Genomic DNA, 22,400 nt, shown 5'->3' with positions numbered 1-22,400 from the left:
ATCATCTACCCTCAACATATAGACAACATCAACAGGGGACAGTTGTCCTCACACACCCAGCACTCTCTACAGAGTAGGACCACAGTCACCCCGGCCTCAGGAAGCCAACTCTGCAGCATATAGTAGGCTCTGGCCTGCAAAGACAGAAAATATAACAAGAAATTCAACTGAATCTTAATTATATAACTAACAGAATGGCTGCTATAAACATTTTAATCTAAACCATTGTAAGTCTGGACTAAATAACATACCAGAGTGACAGGAAATATAACAGCAGTTTGGAATATAAGTGTACTTGCGCGTGACTGTTATCAAAACACCTGCCTTCAATTAACCCAGCCCACAACAACTGTGAAACACACACAAAAAACCACTCTTAAATTAGCTCCCATTTCCCACAGCAAATTTGAGGGTGAGTTAATATGCAGGTGATACCAATCTACCACATCACATGACTGTGGAAAAATCCCAGCAGACCAGCAGTTTCTTAGATACTCAAACCAGCCTATCTGACACCAACAACAATGCCATGTTCAAAGTCACTTAAATCACCTTCTTCTCCTAATAGCTGATTAAATATTTGCTGTTAGTCAGCAGCTGAACGGTGGGAAAGTGGCTGGTGAGCACAGTGCACTTCAGACAGATTATTTTTAATTTCTTCTCCTGTGAATTATTGTCAACAAACTTAACAACCAATAATCATTCAGTATTATAGGATTTGTTTTGTTAGTAATGTATACACCTGTTGACTTAAACCCCTTTGCTTAGTGTTTTTAAGTGAAGACAGATCATATAATCTCTTAATGTACCCCGGTGGTGCTGGCCCCATTTGGCCTCCATGGACAGACACTGAATCTGGAAAAAGCTTTGGCTATTAGTGTAAAATGATCCATGGATGGAGAACCCAGCAGGACACTCCTCTTTGTATTTACTCTTTACTCTTTAAACTAGACTCAGTTTTCATGTCATGTTTATTATCTAACAAAAGAAAGCTCAATAACCCCCTTGTCATGGTCCTGGGTCATTTTGACCCAACGTTCTTTGTTTCCTTGTGTTTCTGTATCATGTAAAGTTCATTTGCTGTTCTTGGAATTATTCTATCAGTCCTAAATTGTTCAGATTAGTTTATTGGGTTTCCCCTCCGTGTGTGTTATTCCATGTCTCCCCAGCTCATCATGTCTGTGCTCTCCCTCGTGCTCCTCAGTGGTTTTCTCTCCAACTCTGGTCTGCGTCTTTGTGTATTTCCTGTTTTATTGTGAAGGGCTGTGTCTTATGTCAGTGTATTGAGTTTTGCTTCCCCATGGTCTCGTCATGTCTGATTGTTCCCAGCTATGCTCTACTTCTGTGGCTCATTCCCTTGTTATCCCTCTGTGTATTTAAGCCTTGTGTTTGCCTGTATTAGGTCCTGGTTTGTCTGTCTCCTGTGTGAACCCTGTTGGACTTCTCCATGTTCCAGGTTTTTTTTGTTCCTCTGTATTATTGTTTTGTAGCTGCTCCCAGTTTAGGCTTTGTTAAATTTAGTTCCCTGCCATGCTCTACTTTTGTTTTCTGCTTCACCTTGCCCTGGAAATAAACTCATCCAGTTACTCAGTTATCAGTGCTTGCAGTTGGGTCCACACTTCTCATCTCTTGACGATCTGCCGTGCAGATCTTGACAGATTGAACTCTCTCTCCAAAGACACACAAAAGGTGTTAAAAGTTACCTTAAATGGGATTTTTAGAAAAACAAAGTAACAGAAAAGACACGAAAGATGCAAAAACACAACAATGTGCAAAGACACTCCAAATACAAAAGAATTGGAAAAAGACACACCGAACCATTAACATCTGCAGAACAACATCAGCAAGCCACAACAAGAACACAAGCAGTCAGACACCCACAGCATAAACTGGTAATAAAGAAACACAACGCAAACCTTGAAATGAAAACAACACCAAAAAGAGAAAAATAGCAGAAAGAGATGCAAACTAAACACAAATACATGCAAAACATCTGTCAAAGAACACAAAAGCACATCTATATGAGATGCTGCTCAGTCATAAAAACATGCAAAAATAAAAGCAAATGCACAGAAAAAACACAACCAAACCATATTGTGGCAAACTTCAGCAAAGTAGAAGATGTAGAGCTTTATTTTAGACCTGCAGTTCCTGTGTTCTTTACACTGCTCAGCTACAGAAATGCAGTTTTATTAGGAATATCCAAGAACAGCGGTCAGAGGTCATTAACGGGTGCAGCAGTCTCAGTCATGGTGTCCATTGCTGGCCACACTCAATACAGAACAAACAGCTGCAATAATGTTATACATTAACAATAACATGTTAATGTATAACATGTTATTGTTAATGTATAATAGATCATTAACTTGTGAATGTCACGTGAACAGTCCCATGAGTCTTTGGGCTAGTGGCTCCTCCCCTTAGCCCGCTACAATATTATAGACTGTATTATAAAGAGACACAAAATGACCAAATAAGACTGCTAGCAATGGTAGAGCTGATGAAAAATTAGAAAAACAACCAAAATAGACCAAAAATTTAAAAAGCACATTATTATCAATTCTGTCTCACTAAAACGGGATTGTTTTGCTGAAAAGTAAAGCAAAAAACTCTACATGCTACTATCTAGTGTAATAAACTGCTCAGCTGGGTAAAGATGAATAAACATTGATGACACTGGTACAAAAAAAAAAAAACAAACAAACAAAAAAAAACCTTTCTGGACAAGAATTGAACTGGAATGTAAGAAATCAGCTTTTAAGAACCCACTTTAGTGCTTCCCAGAGTTATACATCTCAACATCATTAGAAGAGAACCTGTGAGTCAAGGCTCTGTGGTCAAACTGCTGAAAAGAAACCACACTGAGTAAGTCCAGTAACAAGATGAAAGTTTCCAGGAACAAGAAAAGTAAATTAATGGGAATTAAAACAATTGACATCTGTTTCCTGTCTTATTTTGATAGTCAGTTTTGCTTCTTGGTTCCTTAGCTGAATTTTGTTCCCAAGGTGTCTCCACTCTTACCTCATGTGTGTATTTGAGTCCTCAGTTTCCCTCCTTTCTTTTATCACATCATTATCAGTCCTCCCCTAATGCTATGTCCTCTCTCGGCCGTCCTGTGTTTCTTTGTAGTCAGTTTCCTAGTTTACTTAGTTTTGTATTTTGTATTGTTTGAGTTTGTGAGTACAGCAATGAAGCTGCTTTGTTGAGTTTATGTTCAGTCTCCAGAGTCCTGCATTTGTGTTCACTCCCAGGCTACCACACAGCAAGCCTGTGATACTTGGTCTCAGCCAGCCTCAGTAACGGAGCTGAGACGAAGAAGCAAACACGTTAAAACCATCACAGATGGCGTCCGTGTGGCATGTTTTGAAAATGCAGAAAGCTTTGAATATGGACAGAAATCAATTAAAATTAGTGCATAAAAGAAGTAAAGAGCAAATAAAAGAAGAAATAGTGAATTATGTCAGCATGTGCACAGTGAAAAATTTAAAGGATTAAAGTTGAGAATAGTTGTTTTAAAGCAACATGAAGATTGTGAGGCAGCACGGTGCTGCAGTGGTCAGCGCTGTTACATCACAGTAAAACGGATGTTGTCTCCATGCCTGTATCAGTTCTCTCTGGGACAGTTATCCTTTAGAAAACTTACAAATCAGTCCAAAAAACAAAAATTATCAGAATGCAGAAAATGTAACAACTTATACTCAAAATTTCTGGAGACACGACCTCCAGATTTTCTGTGGATTGTGAGTAACACCTTCACCTCTAGGGGGCAGCATTTTACAAGTGGCTGGTAAAACTTGTCAGAATTAAATGAAGCAAATAAAAACTTTTGTGACAAGAAACTTTTTAAAAAAAAACCAAGACAACAAAAATCTGTGAAATGTGAAATATGAGGACTGTGATCCTGAATGTGTTAATTTGAAAGGAGATTTAATATTTACAGCAAGTAGAGTGTTTTCTGTAAGTTATCTTTTCAGTTTGGCCCCCAAGGTGCTAATTTTACATACATATTTACAAGTTGTTGTTATTTTCAGAAATAGCAGGAAAATCCAAAAACTTCTGTAAAATAAGGTAAAACAAACAGGCTGACCAGACCCCCAAATCTAAATGTGGGGTGGAATAGGTTTGTAGACCTTACTAATGCCTTTTGTGTTTAATGTTAAAAAGAAACTCGCGTTTTTTTCCCAGAAAACACCCAAAGGAGCCTGCATGATTCAGAAAAAATAATTTTTGAGACAGATGAAACCAAAACAAGCTCGTACAATGGGAAGAGAAAAGCATGGAGATGGAGAGAAACGGCTCATGAACTGAAGCATATAATCAGTAGTGATGTGCGATACCACTGGTTTCCTTTCTGATGAATTCAGAGTGGTATCGATGATACTGATCCGATACCGATACTCTGTACAAAAACTTAATGTTTCATTGTATTTCATAATACAATATATAACTGTATTATGTACCGGTAATCGGAATAATATAGCTTCATAATGATTACAGGACATCAGACTACTTGTTCATATTGCTTAATAATGTAGAATTATCATGCATAAATAAAAAATCTGAAGTTTTGTGCTATTTGAACACCTTGCCTGCCTGCAGCACTAAAGGACTCCGCCAGAGACGTCTGACTCCCCTAGCAGCACCTGTCCCTCTCCTCCTCTTCAGTTCGCCTCAACATAAGCTCGTCATATTCTGTGATATGATTTACTCTGAGGTGTTTGACTAGGTTAGTGGTGTTGCCACAACACCTCACTGTCTTGCCACATGTATCGCAAACCACGTCTCGGTCGTTTGTGGAGGTAAAATACGTCCACACGTGACTTCGTTCACGCTCAGCGTGAGTGCGCAGGCCAGTAGTTTGCATATGACCGTGAAAGGCAAGAGGAAGTAGTTCCTTCCAATTTAGACAATCCGAATGACATAGTTTCTTTCCACGGTGTTCCTGTTAATGAAAAACTACAAATTTACCCCAAAGTACTAAAATATCGATATTGATGAGAATCGATTCTAGAACATAAATTACTGGTATCGGAAGAATCGATATTTCAATATCGATCCGCACACCACAAGTAATCTGTCAAACATGGTGGAGGTATTATTATGTCATGGGCTCGCATGGCTGTCAGTGAAACCAGATCACTTGTGTTTATTGACAATGTGACTACTGATAGAAGGAACGGGATGGGCTATATTCTCTGCTCAGATTGAGCCAAGTGCTGAAAAACAGGTCAGACAGGCTTCACAGTGAAAATTGTTAATGAGCCAAAACAAACTACTAAAGAAACCCAGGAAATTTTCAAGGCAGAGAACTGGGATATTTTTGCAATGGCCAACTCAGTCACAAGCATGCTTTGCAGTTTTTAACAATGTGAGCACAATAATGTATGAGCCTCTTAAAATCAGAGACTGAGCATCAACTAAGCACGTTTGTTTAAACCAGGGGTGTTGAAACATAAGGCCGCGGGTCTATAATATGTGAAACATGTCAAATGTATCCCTCATGAATGATATCAAGTCATCTTGGCCCACAAACAACATTCCTGTAACAAAGTAAAAGCCGCAATCAGTTTTTTGGCAGGGATTTTTATATATCCTTTATTTATGCAGTTAAAAAATCTCGTTCACATTAAAAATGTCTTTTTTTTAAGAGTAATCTGGTCGAGAGGGCAGCAGAATTGCAACAAATATAACAATAGTTCTGTAAACATATTTTAAGTGGACAAAGGACACGATTGGTTATAATGTAAGTACAATAACACAGAGTTATAAAGATACTTGAAAACAGGCCATTTTTAAATTTGATATATAAAAAAATCTGTAAACCCTTTTCACCGAAGTCTATTTACCAACATACATAAAGATGTTACACGTAAAAAAACACGCGGAAACATTGGAAATCAGTTTTTGGCAGGCGATCGCAAGGAAGGCTGAAAAATGTGAAAGAGGGGATCAACTTTTGGACTTTTAACTGTATTTTCGTAAGTTTTACAGCTTTTCCTATTGATAAAGTCTGCATTTTAATCAGATGTTTAAGGTTTGATATAAAAATCCGCTGTGGTTGTGCACAGAGGCAAAACTACAAAATCTACAACCCTAACTGTATATGGGACAGTCAGACACATCAGCCACCGCCCCATAACCAGTGCCTTTAACGCGTCTCCCCAAAGCTGCCAAGTGCTCTTCTCATGGTGGCTGTTACGTAACACGCCGCCTGCTCCAAGCTCGGCTCTCCGCGGTGACTTTTCTGTGCTTTTATTTGCTGCTTTGAAATAAACGTTCTTTAACGTGAATAAACAGACCGCTCCTTCATACGACGGCCGCTTTTATTCGCTGAGAGCACAGCCCGTCATGCACCACCAGGAAATGGAGGAGGATGATGATGATGATTGTGTCGCTGCAGCCAACGGACGCGCGCACACACACACGCACTCCGCAGCAGAACTGGGAGGAGAAACCAGCAACAGGCAACGAGAACTTCGAGCACTGTGAGGTTAGAAGCTCTACTGACTCTAAATTATGTGAATTTTGAGCTTCAGGAGCGCACGGCATGTGTGGATTTACTTTGTGACGCCCGTGGAGCTGCTACATTGTCGCGTTTGTCACTTTAGTATTTAGTATTGTGTAGCGGAAGATGGGCTGGGCTCCCCGCGTTTGCGGTTGTTTCTGGCTCAGAAAAGGCGACTTTGCGCTCGATCGGGCTTCGCGTTAGAAACTTTTTAACGCCCGTGTCTCTCTCTTTATAGGTTTCGTGCAGCTACGGGTGAAGATGAGCGACGCCGGTCAGCCCAAACTTGAACTTTTCGTGAAGGTAAGAGAGTGAATGGGCGCAGAGAAGGAAAGCATCACACCCAGAGAGTGACGCGCACACGGGCGACATTATGTGCCCTGAGTTTATTTAGTGGGCTGAGCCGGTCTGCTCGGGCTTCTTTTATCTTATTGTTTCATCAGCACGCTCAGTGTGTTTTCTATTACATGCTGATAACCTGTCTCTGACACCTGCACGGTCCTTACAGCTGACTTCAAGCCACCTTTATTTTATCTTTTATTTTCACGCAGTATTTGTTGTAATAGTGACGTCAATCAGACCCCCCTCTGCTGACTCACCGGGCTTATAAACCACTGTAAGGCTAATCTAATTAAACGCACATTAAGATAACAGCCAGCCGACTTTAGTCTATATTTAGTATGTTGGCCAGGCAGGCTAATCCCATTTTCTTTGAGTCAAAAACAGGCAGTAACATACTAACCAGTGTGGCTCACTTCACACATAAAGATTTCTCTGTGTGAACATGTGCACCACCCTGTGCTTCCCACCCCCACCTTCTTCACGGTGAAAGATGCTGTTGTAACTTCTCTAAATTGACCTCTTAAATGTAGTTTCTCGTGAACTGTGGTTAACAACACTAGGCGGTTGCCTGATGAGCCACGTTTCAGATCCTAAAGATCAAAACTAGCACGCCCTACAACAGTAAAGAAGTTAGGGGTGGGTGGGTCAATCCACGTTTACATTTCAGACATGAAAACCGAAAGGTGTGTTTTGTTGCTCTAAAAATTTTAATTTCTTCAGAATGCCTTGTTTTCCCCTAATATCAGTACTAGTATTGGCAATATTTACCCAATATTTACTTAAGTATCGATACCAAAATTTGCCGTATGGCTCAGCAGTAACAGAAGTAACATATGCTGCATCTCAAGCTTCAGGTAGTTTCATTTTGGGGATTGTTTTTGGAGCTGATTAATGATTGGGTCTACAAACTGTGTTATAGTGTTTAAAACAGCCTTGTGCAGACTAAATAATCATAGTTTGTTTCATTTATGCAATAATTATATTCCAATTTATCCGATAGTGGGAAAATTACTGCTGTAAAGACAAATCAGACAAGCAGATAAACTCTGTACATTTGCGATTTAAAAGGCAGAAATTAGAACTTTATTTCCATCATACCAAAAAACCCCGAATTTCTTTTTTGTTTAACAGCAGCTATTCCATCCTGCTCAAACGCCTTCACTTTCAGTTGTCGATTCGAGTTCTTTGAGGAAATGTGATGTGTGGTGATGTATATTTCTCTTTGTTTTGACTCAGACATCCTGTGTGCTGACTTTGCAGGTTGGTTTAAGGGTGAAAAACTAAGGTGCACGTTTCTGCATCAACAGTATGCGTACTGTAACCAAATGTGCGGCCAAGATTTTAAGGCTTTTCTTTGCGTTTTTGGATCGCTGACCTGAAGAAACACAGCAGATTTTCCAGCATTTTATGGAGGAAAGTCTTAGAAAAATAGATGGAAACATTACTGTAATATTGTAATATTCTCTGTTTTTGTTTCCCAGGCAGGAAGCGATGGTCAGAGCATCGGCAACTGTCCTTTCTCTCAGCGTCTCTTTATGGTGCTGTGGCTTAAGGGAGTCACCTTTGACGTTACCACAGTGGATATGAAGAGGTGAAAGCACTCGTCCTTCACGCTCTGTATGGCCACTTTTGTTTATTCTGTCTCTCTCACTAATGCTGGCGCAACAAGGGAACATTCGCCTACACTTTTAATGTTTTAATGGCCCCAAGTGAAGCTGGCACTGAAAAAGCCTGGGGTATTTCATTCATTCATTAAAAGATAAAAAGCTGCCACACTTTGATTTTAGGTGAAAGTTGGACACATTGTAGCTGCTCACATGGGTAATTTCCTGCGGTTGGAAATCTTTCCACTCCTTTTTTTCCCTTTTTCGTCTTTCTCTGTTCTGACTCACTCTCTACTCCATCTGTCTTCTGGACTTTTTCCGTCCCGCTTTCAGGAAGCCAGACATCTTGAAGGACCTGGCACCGGGTGCTCAGCCTCCCTTCCTGTTATACGGCAGCGAGGTGAAAACTGACACCAACAAGATTGAGGAGTTCCTGGAAGAGCATCTCTGCCCTCCAAAGTAATCTTTCCCTTCATCTCTGAAGTGCTGATACAGATAACACAAACTGTCTTGTTTGATCTGATAATGATCTGAATATTGCAACTTTGTTGGGCACAAAGAGATGTCTCTGGAGGCTTTGAGCACAGATTGATTGATTGTTTTGAATTTTGCAGGAAAAAGGCAACATTTTGTAAAAAAAAGTCGAAAAAGTAGGCCCTGCACGCCAACTCCAAACCACAAGATTTAAATCTGAATCTTTGTGAGATTAAACTATCTAATTCTACATTTTTGCAGGTGTTTCCGTTGTAGATACAGCAATGAATAGATTAATGATAACAAAATAAACCGTTGGCTGGAAATGCATTTGTTGACTTCTTGCACATCAACACGAATCGCTTGAAGATTTATATCTTGATGTGATCTATGATGTGATTGGACATCTAGGTATCCTCGTCTGGCTGCTCGTAACCCAGAGTCCAACACGGCAGGCCTGGACGTCTTCTCCAAGTTCTCTGCCTACGTCAAGAACTCAAACCCTCAGACCAATGAAAGTAAGTCGGCTCCACTCAGACTTATGGTGCAATAAAGTAAATGTTAGAGTAGTGCCTGGTTTAAAATCGTGCTGAGCTGCTTCTGTCAGTTCCCAGATGGGCTAAAAATCAGCAGGGAGCTTCTGTTAATAACATTAGGCTCTGAGTGTAAACACGTCACCTGCTGATGTTTGTGTGCAGCTTTTCCTACCTCGTCTCTGCTGCTGGTTTAAATATATTTATATCAAGACACCTCTCTTTATACTTAATGCTTGAGTGTTTTCTGTGTGTGCCCATGTGCTCAGATCTAGAGAAAGGCCTCCTGAAGGCTCTGAAGAAGCTAGACGACTACCTCGGCTCCCCACTTCCTGATGAGATCGACGAGAATAGCGCCGATGAGCTCACTTCCTCGTCACGCCCTTTCCTGGATGGCCAGGCGCTCACTCTGGCTGATTGCAACCTGCTGCCTAAGCTCCACATCGTGAAGGTGATCTTGTGATTTTTAAAGCAGTGCAGCATGAGGATGATGGGTTATAAGAATGAGTCAATGCTTTGCTTTGTTTTTTTGTAATTATGCCTATTTTTTCCCACCCTCTATCTCTGCAGGTGGTGTGCTTGAAATACAGACAATTCACCATCCCTCAGAGTCTGACAAACCTCTGGAGGTACCTGAACGCCGCCTATGCAAGGGAGGAGTTCTCTTCCACCTGCCCGGTTGACGAGGAGATCTACTTCGCCTACTCCTCTGTAGCTAAAGCTCTCAAGTAGGGATAGAACAAGGGGTTACATGTTCTGAATATACCAGCAGAGCAACATAGGAAAGCACAAAATACACACACACACACACACACTCATGAATATTCACTCTGCAAGCAGCATGGTCGATCCTTTTCTTTGTAAACTGGAGCGCTGCAGGAATCATTTGTTACGCCTGCAGGTTAATTTCTTGCACCCTTATACGCCAGTATCACCTTTCGCAGTGTTGGCGCTAGTTTACATTGTTTTTCCTCACCTGAAACTGGGTCGGTTTACATCAGCAAGGGAAACAAGGAAGCTCGGGAAAGCGCAAGTGAAAGCAATTACATGCAAGTAGTGCAACTTTTAACCCCGTTAAACTTCCTCCTCCGATTGGTTCTTTCACGGGTCACGTTCTCCGGTTGCCGACCACGTTGCTCGCAGGAGCGCACATCCACATCGTCATCGCACTCGTCTAACTACAGCCCTGCTTATGTACAGTTTCACCATGAGCAGATACACACTGACACTTCTTGTTCCTTTCTTCTTCAAGACAGTTGCTACAGTATGTTTTGGGGTTTTTTGTTATTTTTCCTGGTAGTAATTTCAACAGACACAAAGCTGCCTGACAGATCAAACTTTTCATATGTAACGTTGCAGGCTTCCCCCAGGCAGATTCAGCTCTCGTTTCTCTGGTTAAGGAAGTGAAATTTGCATATCAGCTCCAGATCACCTGCCAAAGAGTCTTTTGTACTGAGCCTTTCACATGGACTTTATTTCGTTACTGAGGGTACAAGGCCTTTTTACAGTACAAAATCTTTTTTATCCTTTAATTAAAAGCCAAGTTTTGTCTAAGTGTTAGATTGCTTATTCTTTGTAGTGCACCTCAGAGAGGAAAGGGGTGCATACCGGGTCTCGCTGAAGAGCTGAAAACAGTTACAGAGACAGGAAACTGTTTCAATAGAGGCGGGCTTCCCCTTTCTGTGCTCCCACACAGCAGGCGTGAAGGATTATTTAAGATTACCAAGCGTCTACGTGATCCGCTGTGAGGGCCCATTGCCAGTAATTTATTCAGTGCTGCCCAGTGGGTATTGAAGGAGGTGCAGGATGAAGCGTATTTGTGTTTCTCACTGTCAGTTACTCCCATGAAAATGCTTTCTAATTCTAACGCTTTGTACAAATTAAATCAGCTGCACAAAATATAACATTTAGTCTTCTTGCTAACACGATGAATTACTTCGACTGCTTATCTGGTGTAAGCACTGTGTAAGCATTGCCATTGAATGCTACCAAAAGAAGCCAAAACTACGGATTATATAAAAGGTGTTTGTAGCCACCATGACATCATTTCCTTTTTTTTTAAACAATCTTTTGAAACCGGATGTGACAAACGAGAGCCGATTTGAAACTTTGCATTCATTGGCTTATGACTTGTCAATAATTTGTCATTGCCGTTAGCCAATGTGCATCCTAGATACACCTTGGACTGACCAAAATGTATAAAATGGACCCGATGTTTTGTTTTATCCATTTATGGTACTTTCACCTCCTTCAAACCTGACACATATAGGGACTACATTAGCTTATAGTCCCTTGAGGCTGGGTTTTATTCTCAAACGGTGCATCTTTCACATGTAAGGCGATTATGTTAACTGCTACGCTGTTGAACCACTCTCTCTTATTCAGTATGATCCAAAATGAGTAACTCAGCCTATTTAAGCTCTTCCAGAAACTGTTTACACAGGACAACTCCAAAAGCTGTTACCCCATAGGTAGTCTTTTCAAGCAGAGAAGTCCAACCCCAATGGCCATGAAAAAGGGTGGCCATTTAAGGCACTTCCCTATTGGTTTCACTCTTCAGACCATGAAGTTACATCCATTTTTTAATAGTCTGCAGTTACCATGAGCCTGTTAAAGTGCTATAAAACATGCTAAACATAGACATTTTTTTTTAAAAAGAGGAAGGATAAGCATCAACATAGCTACAGTTATAAAACAACCAGGTTGATATAAATAGAGTCTGAACATTTATAATATGTGGATTTACTTTTCGAGATTAGTGCACCACGTCAACTGCTAGTATCTCCTGTCCAAATGTCGTCTACATTTTGATAGAAACCAAGAATTTTGGCCTTGTAACCAGTTGTAGGTTAAATGCATTGTTAGTGTTTTCACGGGACTTGCTGACAGTAAAAATATACCTGAACCAGCCTGATCCTTTAAAAGCCTTGTGTCCTCAGAGATGCGCTGTGGACTAATCCACTCCTGGGAGGAAGTCCTCTGGTCTGAAATTCCTGTTTAAGTGACTTGAAATGAACTCGCTGCGAGGAACTGGAACTACTGGACAGCACGCCTTTTCTGACTTTAGGAGCAGCTTGTGAAGGAAATAATGAACATTTATAGAGAGCTCTCAGGGATGGGCCCTGTCTACATGTGCAGTAGGGCTGCCACAAACGATTATTTTGATAGTCGACTAGTCACCGATTATTTTTGCGATTAGTCGACTAATCAGATCATCATCCATTGGACATAAAACTACAGCTTATTGCACCAGCAGCATCTGCTCTTATATAACTATCATTAGCTTACAGCTTTAAGTGTTTAAGGTCTGTGCTAACTAAAAATAAAGACAAGATGATAGTTTATTAAATTTTAATGAAATTTGCAGATTGTTTCGGTGAAGTTTAATAAACTCCTTGCTATCTAAAATATAACAGGACACTGGAGTACATTCTGGAGCATCTCACACTTCTGATAATCAGTTGTCTGCTTGACGTTTATTCAGCTGTGTAAAAACTATAACTTTAATCTCAGACAAACTGATTTACTCAGGAACAAATAAAATACTAAAAAAAAAAGCCAAACAATAACATTTTAAGTTATCTAAGTGACTCATATATATTTAACCTGAGTAGCGAAAGACGGCGGTGGGTTTGAAAACGATTTGCGGGGAGTCCGGTGTTCTCACGGCGCTAGTGAGCCTAGCCCCCGGCTCGCTAACGAGCTAGTGGGTAACAGATGTCTCCGAAAACGTCGGAGCGCTTTTGAAAATATGTGGTGTCCTGATAAACTGAGCAGATATTTGAGGTTTACACAGCTACATTCTCGCCTGAAAATATGTTAAACGTTTATTTTGTGACCCAGAAAGAATAATAAGAGTAACATTAAAACTAACTAGCTGCCGCCATTGTTGGAAACTGCGCTGGGCCGCGCTATGAATTCTGGGACACAGCTGCTTCTTCTTCTTCTTCGGGGTTTAACGGTAGCTGACATCCTTGTACATGCAATGCTGCCATCTTCTGTTTCAGTCCGTTATTACACTCTTAAATCCTGCCACTTATTCCTGCGTCTTTTGTGATCTTAAAGCTTCAAACGACGCGTCGACTATTAAATCAGTCGTCGACGATTTTGATAATCGACGTAATCGTGACTAGTCGACAAATCGTGGCAGCCCTAATGTGCAGTAGTAAAAATTAGTTTCTGAGTTGTGTTTTTCCCTTTTTTTCACACAAAAAACTTAAATGGAAGCTTTTTAAAACCTCCGTCCACAGTGAAGACTCTCAATAGGGAAACAGGAGGAAAAGGTGTGCGCCTTTATTTCCTTTTTTGACAACAGGCTGGCTTCTAATTGGCCAGCATTCCTGTACAGTTAGGGTCACTTGTTGCGATTATGTCAAGCACCCTTGACGTATTTCTTTTTTGCATTTTTGTGTTACGATTTTTTTTTCTGAACAAAAGCAAAAAATTCCAGTTTTAAAAGAACATCCATGTACGTGTGGACCAGGCTACCTTTTTGGCTGCAAACATCTTTGTTGTGTGTCTCAGATCAGGGTGAAACTCATTGACAAAATAAACCTAAGTGCAATTTAAGCATATTTAAGAAGACAATCTTGAGTTAAACTTTATTAGAAAAACAGCGGGAGCAAAGTCAATTATTTTTCTACAGAGGTTGTAATCCCTCCGCAATGACATGCTTGGTATTGATCAAGTAGATGATGCATTGTACTTGACTGAATTGTTGGATTTTTATCTATTTTTTAAAGTGGAATGATGTTTAAAGGGACAGAGTCTGAATAATTTTAGTGCTAATATATTGTAGTATTTCTTCTCTCCGTGTGTGGAAGACTGTAGGACTTGATGTAATTTCAGGGACCACTTAATATGTTAAATTAGACAAATCATTAAATGCATAGTTTGTTTCTCAATTAACTGTTTTAACTTTTTTTTTTTAAGAATATATATATATGTCATCCATGTCCGTTGTTATCCAAACTGTGCTTTTTGCTTTGTTTCTTAACCATCTTTTACTATTTTAGCCTTTTATTGTCTTTTTTTCCACTCATTTTGCCATCATGTAGTCAAAAACATCTAAACTTCAAAGTCCACTTGATCAAAAGTAAAAGTGCTGACACACAATCAGCTGGCTTAAATCATCGATCAAGGCAAACTACTAGCGCAGCTGAAATGTATTTTGTACTTTAAACATCTTACGAAGTAGGGTTTATTAATGTCCCAATAAAACATCTTCATAGTAAATCAGTCGGTGACAGATGGGTTTCATTTTTAAAAAATTTTTTTTATCGAGGATAAAACTGCATCGTCTCATCTGCTGCTCAGGCCAGCAGGAGCCCGAGCGCAGGCAGCAGGCAGAGCACCACTCCCACCAAGCTGGGGGCAGTAACGGACACGGCACCGTTGCACAGGTCGGTATCGCAGCACACGTTGGTGTAGTTGAAGGAGACCCCTGACGTGTATTTCTCTCCACTCACGTCGCACTGGGAGGCAACTGCGCAGCTTTTTTCGTACAACGTCAGCTGTAGTGGGCCTGTGAGAGCAGAGGAGTAGAAGGATATTATTATTGTTATTATTATTCGCATGGAATTTAAAGAGCATTCAATCCTTTTTCTACACTTTTAATGGTTCTTGACACAGGACACTGTGCCTTTTTAGGACTAGTTCACTCAGCAAGTGTCGAATGCGAGGAAAAAAATATTTGATGCACTGATTAAGTATTATGTTTCCAAATGTCTCTCAGTTTTGGAAATTTGCATCTATTTGGACTCAAGGATGATCTGATTTTGTGAAAATCTGAATGTCAAAGGTCACAACAACCTAACAAAGCATGCGTTTAACCAGAACTCATGAATTCATAAATCTGTTTTGTCAAACTTTCCCACCAAAATATAACAGAATGACGTTTTATATCCTCATTTCTCAGCAAATCCAATATATTTTTCAATTAATTGTTATATAACATAAATGGAATCATGACTAATTGAGATGATATGATGTGTTTATGCTTAAATAGATACTGAAGTGTATTGTGTTTTATACATTTGATCGTTTTAAATTTAACATTATGAATGCTTCAAAAACAGTAAAAGCAAAGAAAACTTTGAATGCCTGATTAGTTTTATTTCTTGATTTTTTTTTTGCACCTGGATGTTAGCAATATAGACTCACCAGACACTTCATTAGGTATACCTGTCCAGCTGCTCGTTAATGCAAATCTCCAATTAGCCAACTGCATGGCAGTAAGTGACATAGTTGTTGGTGCCAGGCAGTCTTATCTTAGTGTTTCACAAACTGGTGATTTGCTGGGATTTTCCCACACAACCATCTGCAAGGTTTACAGAGAATGGCCGGAAAAGATCAATTGTTCAGTGAACAGCAGTTCTCTGGGTGAAAATGCCTCATAGAGACCAGAGGCTACACTGAAGGAATCCATCTTTCCTTGTATTTATGGTTCAGGTTGCTGCTGGCGGTGGTGCAGTAATGTAGGAGATATTTTACCAGCTCATTATTGTCTAAACACCATATTGTTCCCGAGTATTGTTGTTAACCACGTCCATCCCTTTATGCCCACAGTGTACCAATGTTTTGATGGCTGCTCCCAGCAGGATAATGCACCATGTCATCAAATCATCTCAAACTGGTTTTTGAACATGACACCGAGCTCACATTACTCATATGGAACGAGCGACTTTCATCACGAATGTTTAGCCGACAAATCTACAGCAACTGTGCGACGCTATCATGACAATATAGCGTATATGGACCAAAATGTCTGAGGTATTTTTCCAAAAGCTTGCTGAATCTATGACACAGAGATTTAAGGAAGTTTGAACAGCAAAAGGAGATCAAAGCAAGGAACTAGCAAGATGTGGCCGGTGAGTGTAGGAAATCCAAAACTCAAAAAACAACAAGATATAAACAGAAAGGATAGCAGAGTCCAAAAACTGCAGTAGAACGAAGTACAGTAAAACAAGAGACAGCAGATTATTCATTCAGACTCTTCATCAAGCAAGCAAATTTAACTAGTTCCTCACTGGGATTGTTTTAAAATTACTCATACTGCAAACTGAGAGTAATTGTGGGAACTTTGTCCCCTGATGAGACATGGTGATCATTTTTGCCCCACCCAGATAGCCCGGAGTGTTATTTTTAGACATAATTTGACATCACGGGTGCTATTGAGCTGACAACCGGCCTGATGAGAAAATGGTACAGAAGTTTGAATCATTCTTTCACCTGGTTTTGTTTTCACATTTAGGTCACTGACGAAAGACAAGGCCCTGAGAAGCAGTTCAAAGAGCAGCCTACAAAGACATGAAACAGTCCTTATTGTACAGTTTATGTATGATATGTGACCACAAGCTGAAAGGTTTTGTTTATAAAAAGAACTTTAGACTTGGTCCTAATGGTGTCTTTATTGTCTGTTCACTGTAATGTGCATTTCTAAAAATGTTTCTCACAAATCTTTTATAAAATAAGGCTTTATTTTCCAGTTTGTGGCCATCATGCTTGAGACTCACTGAAATTAATCTAATCTAATAAATGCAGACAAATCTGGCTCTTACCTCGTGTTCCTGTCGCTACGCTGGAGAGGCAGCGCTGGCCAGCTGGACACTCCACAGGAAACTTTAAGCAGTCCAGAGGAGAGATGGATGGAAACATACAGGTGTAACAGCGCAAACAGGCTGAGGGGCAAAAACAGTGGTTGTTAGGCACTGTCAGCTGTACAGCTCTGGCAGGGATTGCAACAACAAGAGCTTAAAACTCCAATATTGTATCAGCTGACAGTCACAACATAAAAGATTTAGCTCTGAAACATGATATTTGCGAACTAACAGTAACTGCAATTATGTTTGTTTCCACAAGAAGCCAAATTGTTTCGTAGAAGATGAATGCATATTTTGATGTTGAAAAATAGACTTGTTGGTGCCCCCTGGTGGAATATCTTTGTAATTGAGACACTTTTTAACTTCTCTTCTAACATTGGCTTCTCTGCACTTCAGCAACATCTGATAATTACTTTTCTATCACCGATTCGGCAGACAACTGTCATAACAGAAACTCTAAGTACTTTTCATTTACTAGCTATACATTTTATGATGCCAACATGTTTCTATTCATAAGACAACAGTAAAAACACTGTAAAATGGGTTAAAGGTTACACTCTCTTTACTTTTCGTATTTCCAAGTGTACGATATGTACACAACAAATGTAAATATGCAAACAGCGCACTGCAAAATTACATTGGCAAGCAGCTTTAAGACAGCGTAAGCAGAAGTCATGTGTCCTTCCTTCTGCATGTTCTACTCGGGCACCACCCTTCACCAGAGTTATTGAGTATATGATTAAAGATGTACACTTGTAGTTGAGTAAGTTATTGTTATGATAATATTTCATTTTGAGTTTATTTTATATTTATGAGTAAAACTAGTAAACTTTAAATTAAAATAGTCAAACTGTCACGGTCTGACTGGGGCAGACCGTATGTGTTGCAGAGGAGGACTCAAACGCAGACCAAAATGTGGTGTGGATTAACAAAACAAGCCGTTTATTGAGGTTAGCAACGAGGGTACAAAATAATAGGGCATCGGTGAAAACTAAACAATAACCTAAACTGGGTGAACTAATAACAAAACATGAAAAACCTTAACCATAGTGAACTGACATGGGTACCTGGAGATGAGACATGGATGAGCAGACGACCTGACAATGGCATGAAGAAAACAAAAGGCTTAAATACAGACATGAGGTGATCAGGGGAAGTGGCGACACATGGGGGAAAACAGCTGACAGACATAAACCTAATGACAGGACCAGGAGAGGAAAGCTAAATACAATAAACAAAGAACACATGACATTGTCAGAATAAAACAGGAAATACTAAAACATGACAACACAACTTAACAGACCTAATATGTGATGAATAAATACAAAACCCCAAAACATAGAAAACCCAGGAACAATAACTGCCTAAACTAAAGGCAGATAGGAAATAACACAAACTAAATCACATAACAAAATGAGACAAATACAAACATGAACTCAGAGCGCTGGGTCAGAGACCCAGCCTGTGACACAAACTCATTAGAAAAAAAGCCTGACATTGGAGAATAAATATGAAATGTTTGTTTATAATTCACTTTTAGTTTAAAAATATCAGAGTACTTGTAGATTTTACATTTAACTCAAGTCAGCACCTTTTAAACTCTTCACATGTTGTGTACGATAAAGTTTAAATATGTAACTAAAATTGTAACTAAAGTAAGTGTGTTATGGGGTGACTGTAGCTCAACAGGTACAGCGAGCCATCTACTAACTGGGACATTGGTGGTTTGATTGGCAGCTGCTTCAGTCTCAGTGCCAAAACGTCCTTGAGCAAAATACTGAACCAAGTTGCTCTTTGTTGCAGTGTGTATAAAACACTGTGTAATAGAAAAGTGTTATATAATAACCGCTCGATTTACCGTGTTAAATTTGTACTTTCCACCACTGAAAAACAAGAAAAAGTGCTTGAACTTTCAAAGTCTTAGACAAAATGTGTACTGGACTAAATGACTTATTTCATGTTTACCAGTCACATAAGAAAAATTAAAAACACTACCGACAACAAATCCAACATACTGAACTTACTTGAACGGATTTCTTCAACAATCTACACTATTTGAATCAAACTACAGTAGTGGAATATAAGCATACACTACAAATCTCCTCTGTGTAGTATTTCCTGGCAAAAAGAGCTTCCTAATTAAAGGGATAAAACTCTCTTTATGTGAAAAGTATACCTGAACTCATCAAATCAAGCATGTTAGCATCCATCATTAATCATTTTTCCTGTAACAGGAGATCTTGCACTAAAATGCATTAAAAAATATGTCAGCTTTAAGAGAGTCAAATCTCAAATGTGCATGCAGAAAAATGTCAAACATCACAGAGTTTTGTTTCCACCGACCAAGCTCTGCAGACTTTGTCCCTCTCACTGACTTAAGTAATGGATGTCCAGTATTTAAAAGTATTCGATTTTTTCCCTTACATTACAAAAGCACCTGAAGACAATTGAATGTTTTTACATACCTGCCAAAGGAAGACAACACATGAGAATAAATAAAAGTTGTGAACGAGGCATGATGCTTCCTTAAAAGTCCCTTGGTTGATGTTTCGAGCTGGATTTTTCTAAACACTTCTTGTTCCAGGGCGTTACAACTCCCTAACTACTTTATGTGGTGCGTCCCCCAGCTCATTTTCAAATTACATTTATTTTCATCTCTGTTTCTCTCTATGTCCCCAATGATCTGATAAAAGGTCCCTCTTTATATCGCAAGCACCCGCGTGTCACCTGAGTTTTTCCCTCAGTCTTTGCTGATTTGTGCTGTCATGAGGCGAACTCCTCCCTGAAACTTCTAATTCAATCTGGAGAGTTAATTGTGGACAGCATGGTTACAGGCAGTGGGAAAATGAAGAGTTATATAGTGAATTTGGTGAGTGTTTATATACTAACGATGCTCAGGAAGCTTTTGACAAGAACAACATCTTCACTCATTCATTCAGTGACTGCTGGTTGCAGGCATTTGTCTCTCTTGTGGTTCTGCCGCAGCATTTCAGTCAAGTTAAGGTCTGGACGCTGACTGGGCTATTTCATCACCTTGATTCATTTTTGTTTTGTTTTGTTTTGTTTTTAGCCTTTCTGTTGTCTAAGGAGTTTGGAAAGCAAAGCGTCTGGACTTCTTTAATTTTCTTGAAGACATTTCACGTCTCGTCGAGAAGCTTCTTCAGTTCTAAGAGCAAATGGTAAAGAGTCCCAGATTTTTAAGCCCTATGGGAGTGTCCTCCAAGAGGGTAATGAACCGCCTATATCACACGAGCCAAGGTGTGAAAACAGATGTGGGTCACAATCAGCCAAGGTTTCAGGTGAACCCATTGGGAAACCTAGCCTTTCTGTTGTACTTGGGATCATTGTCCTCTTGCACAACCCAATTTCAGCCAAGCTTTAGCTGTCAGAGCAATGGCCTCATATTTTACTACTTTAATACTTTGGTATATAGAAGAGTTGGGTTGCAAAACAAGCTCAACTCATCATCCTTCCACCACCATCCTTCACAACTAGTATGACCCTGTGACCCTGTGCATCATGGCCAAACATCTCCACTCTGGATTCAAAGACATTGATCCAGAAATCTTTTGATTTGTTCAGATGTAACTTTGCAAACCTAAACTGTGCTGTCCTCAGTCAGGACTCTGTAGAAATTTGTGGGTTTTTTCTGACCTTGGGGTGAATTTTCCGCGTTCACACAGAAGACACACCTGACCAACAGACCAGCAAACTGCCAAAACAGCTTTTTGTAGAGATGCTTACAGTTGCTGATGATCAGTTACCAAGTCCATTTGATGATTAGCAAACTGCCTGCTACTTTTAATTGCACAAGGAAGCTGTCTGAGAGTTCTTACCTTAGAAAAGTTTTTCACAGTTAATGCAGGTCCCACAATAAAACCCTGCAGGACTGATTTAGTTAGCTCAAAATCAGTTTTATGGACCATTGTGTGGATATAATTAGTTATAAACTGGTTGTTTTCTTGCCGTACTTGTGTGTATAAATAGGTTTTTTTAAAAGCCTAATTTTCCTGTCAAGTTGTAATCTATTTTTATGTGCAGTGTCATAAATTGCGCGGTTTGCGAGCATGCAACTGCTAAAAAAAAACATTTGAAAAAAACTGCAATAAAAAGGGGGGAAAGGGTTTCTTAAGAAATATAATGTGAAAACTTAAAGTTTTTAGTGATTTTGTTTTGTTAAATACTCTTTGTCATCTAGCTCCATAATTCTTGTGCCAGTTTTGTTTAGTTAGAAATTCTGGCCTCTATCTGAGCCATTTATAAAAGAAAAGACATTATGTGTAACTGCATGAGACAGCAGCTGCTGTAGAGAAAAGATGAGCACCGATAAAGTCAGCACGGTGCAGAAAGAGTCAGCAGACAAACAGAGGGAGAAAGCCAGCAACTCAGAGACAGCGGGTCAGTGAGCTCCACAGCGAGCCTGTTTAAACAAATTATCCTTCAGGGCCTAATGGGAGACGTGAGGGCAGCAAGCAGGACGGTCTGCTGACAGCAAGTCTTGTGATGGAGCGAAACGAGTGGGCTCAGACTGAATAAGCTCTTTACAAGTTGATTAATTACAAGCTTAAAAAAAAATCTTCCTGGAAATATTGAGGTTTTTGTTCATTTCTCTTGTATTTTTTCAGTTACTTTTGTCTGGATGCAATACTGTATGCAGAAATAATCCATGGGCATTGCTGAGGCATAAATGACATTGAGAGTTTATGACCTGTGATGCATTTTGGAGGCATGTATGTTTGCTACTAAAGCAATAGATTTTTGCATGGAGTTTGGTGTGACTTTGTTTCTGTCCATTTGTGTCTTTATTAAATGATTTGCATATAACCTACAAAAGAATCCCCAGAACTAGTGCCAAATAAAAGTATTATGGGATTAAAGGTCCTTTTCTTTTGTTCAAATAAGCAAGCATTCATGTTGTAAAACTTAAAAATACAAGCCTAAAGCGACTCACAACTGAGTCCATTCATGTTTGTGCAGACAGTGTTAATCCTGCATTTGATGGGGATGTTTTTTTTGTGTGTCCTGGCTGAAGGATCTCAGTGGACAGATGGTGTTCTTTAATCCTGTCTGTCTGTGCCCTCTACCTCCCATCCTCCACCCTTTTTTACATCTATTCATTCTGCCGTTTACATCCAGGTTCTCATTTTCAGCCTCTTCTACACACTGGAGACGAGCTCCTGCAGCTTCCCTCGTCTTCCTCGTTGCAGCAGAAAATTTGGCTCCTGGTCCTCCTTCTGCAGTAACTCAATCTAGTCACTAGAAGGAAATATTGTGCAGCCTTGTTAGACAGAAAAGTCACATGTTTACAGAAGGCCTGCATGTTTACATCACCTCTGAACAT

The 22,400-nt window shown here is 39.8% G+C and overlaps 2 protein-coding genes across 3 annotated transcripts; one reads left to right on the top strand and one right to left on the bottom strand.

Annotated features, from left to right (window-relative positions):
• The first annotated feature begins 6,361 nt into the window (after positions 1-6,361).
• On the top strand, positions 6,362-14,696 carry clic1 (chloride intracellular channel 1). Its single transcript, XM_082521434.1, has 7 exons — positions 6,362-6,490; positions 6,744-6,808; positions 8,329-8,438; positions 8,785-8,910; positions 9,337-9,443; positions 9,728-9,909; positions 10,029-14,696. The coding sequence occupies exons 2-7, from the start codon at positions 6,767-6,769 to the stop codon at positions 10,188-10,190; spliced, it is 729 nt and encodes a 242-aa protein (XP_082377560.1). The 5' UTR covers positions 6,362-6,490; positions 6,744-6,766; the 3' UTR covers positions 10,191-14,696.
• On the bottom strand, positions 14,048-19,811 carry LOC309698762 (uncharacterized protein). 2 transcript variants are annotated; one of them, XM_082521436.1, is made up of 3 exons: positions 19,525-19,811; positions 17,018-17,137; positions 14,048-14,982 (listed from the first exon to the last, which is right to left on the bottom strand). In XM_082521436.1, the coding sequence occupies exons 1-3, from the start codon at positions 19,574-19,576 to the stop codon at positions 14,771-14,773; spliced, it is 384 nt and encodes a 127-aa protein (XP_082377562.1). In that variant the 5' UTR covers positions 19,577-19,811; the 3' UTR covers positions 14,048-14,770. The 2 variants fall into 2 exon arrangements, with proteins under 2 accessions (XP_082377562.1, XP_082377561.1); XM_082521435.1 differs by lacking the exon at positions 19,525-19,811 and adding an exon at positions 18,127-19,515.
• Between the last annotated feature and the right edge of the window lie 2,589 nt (positions 19,812-22,400).

This window comes from Aulonocara stuartgranti, assembly GCF_965226115.1.
Source record: "Aulonocara stuartgranti genome assembly, chromosome: 22".
Taxonomy (NCBI): Eukaryota; Metazoa; Chordata; class Actinopteri; order Cichliformes; family Cichlidae; genus Aulonocara; species Aulonocara stuartgranti.
Note: the sequence above shows the minus strand (reverse complement) of the source record. Positions and strands in the feature narration are given on the sequence as shown.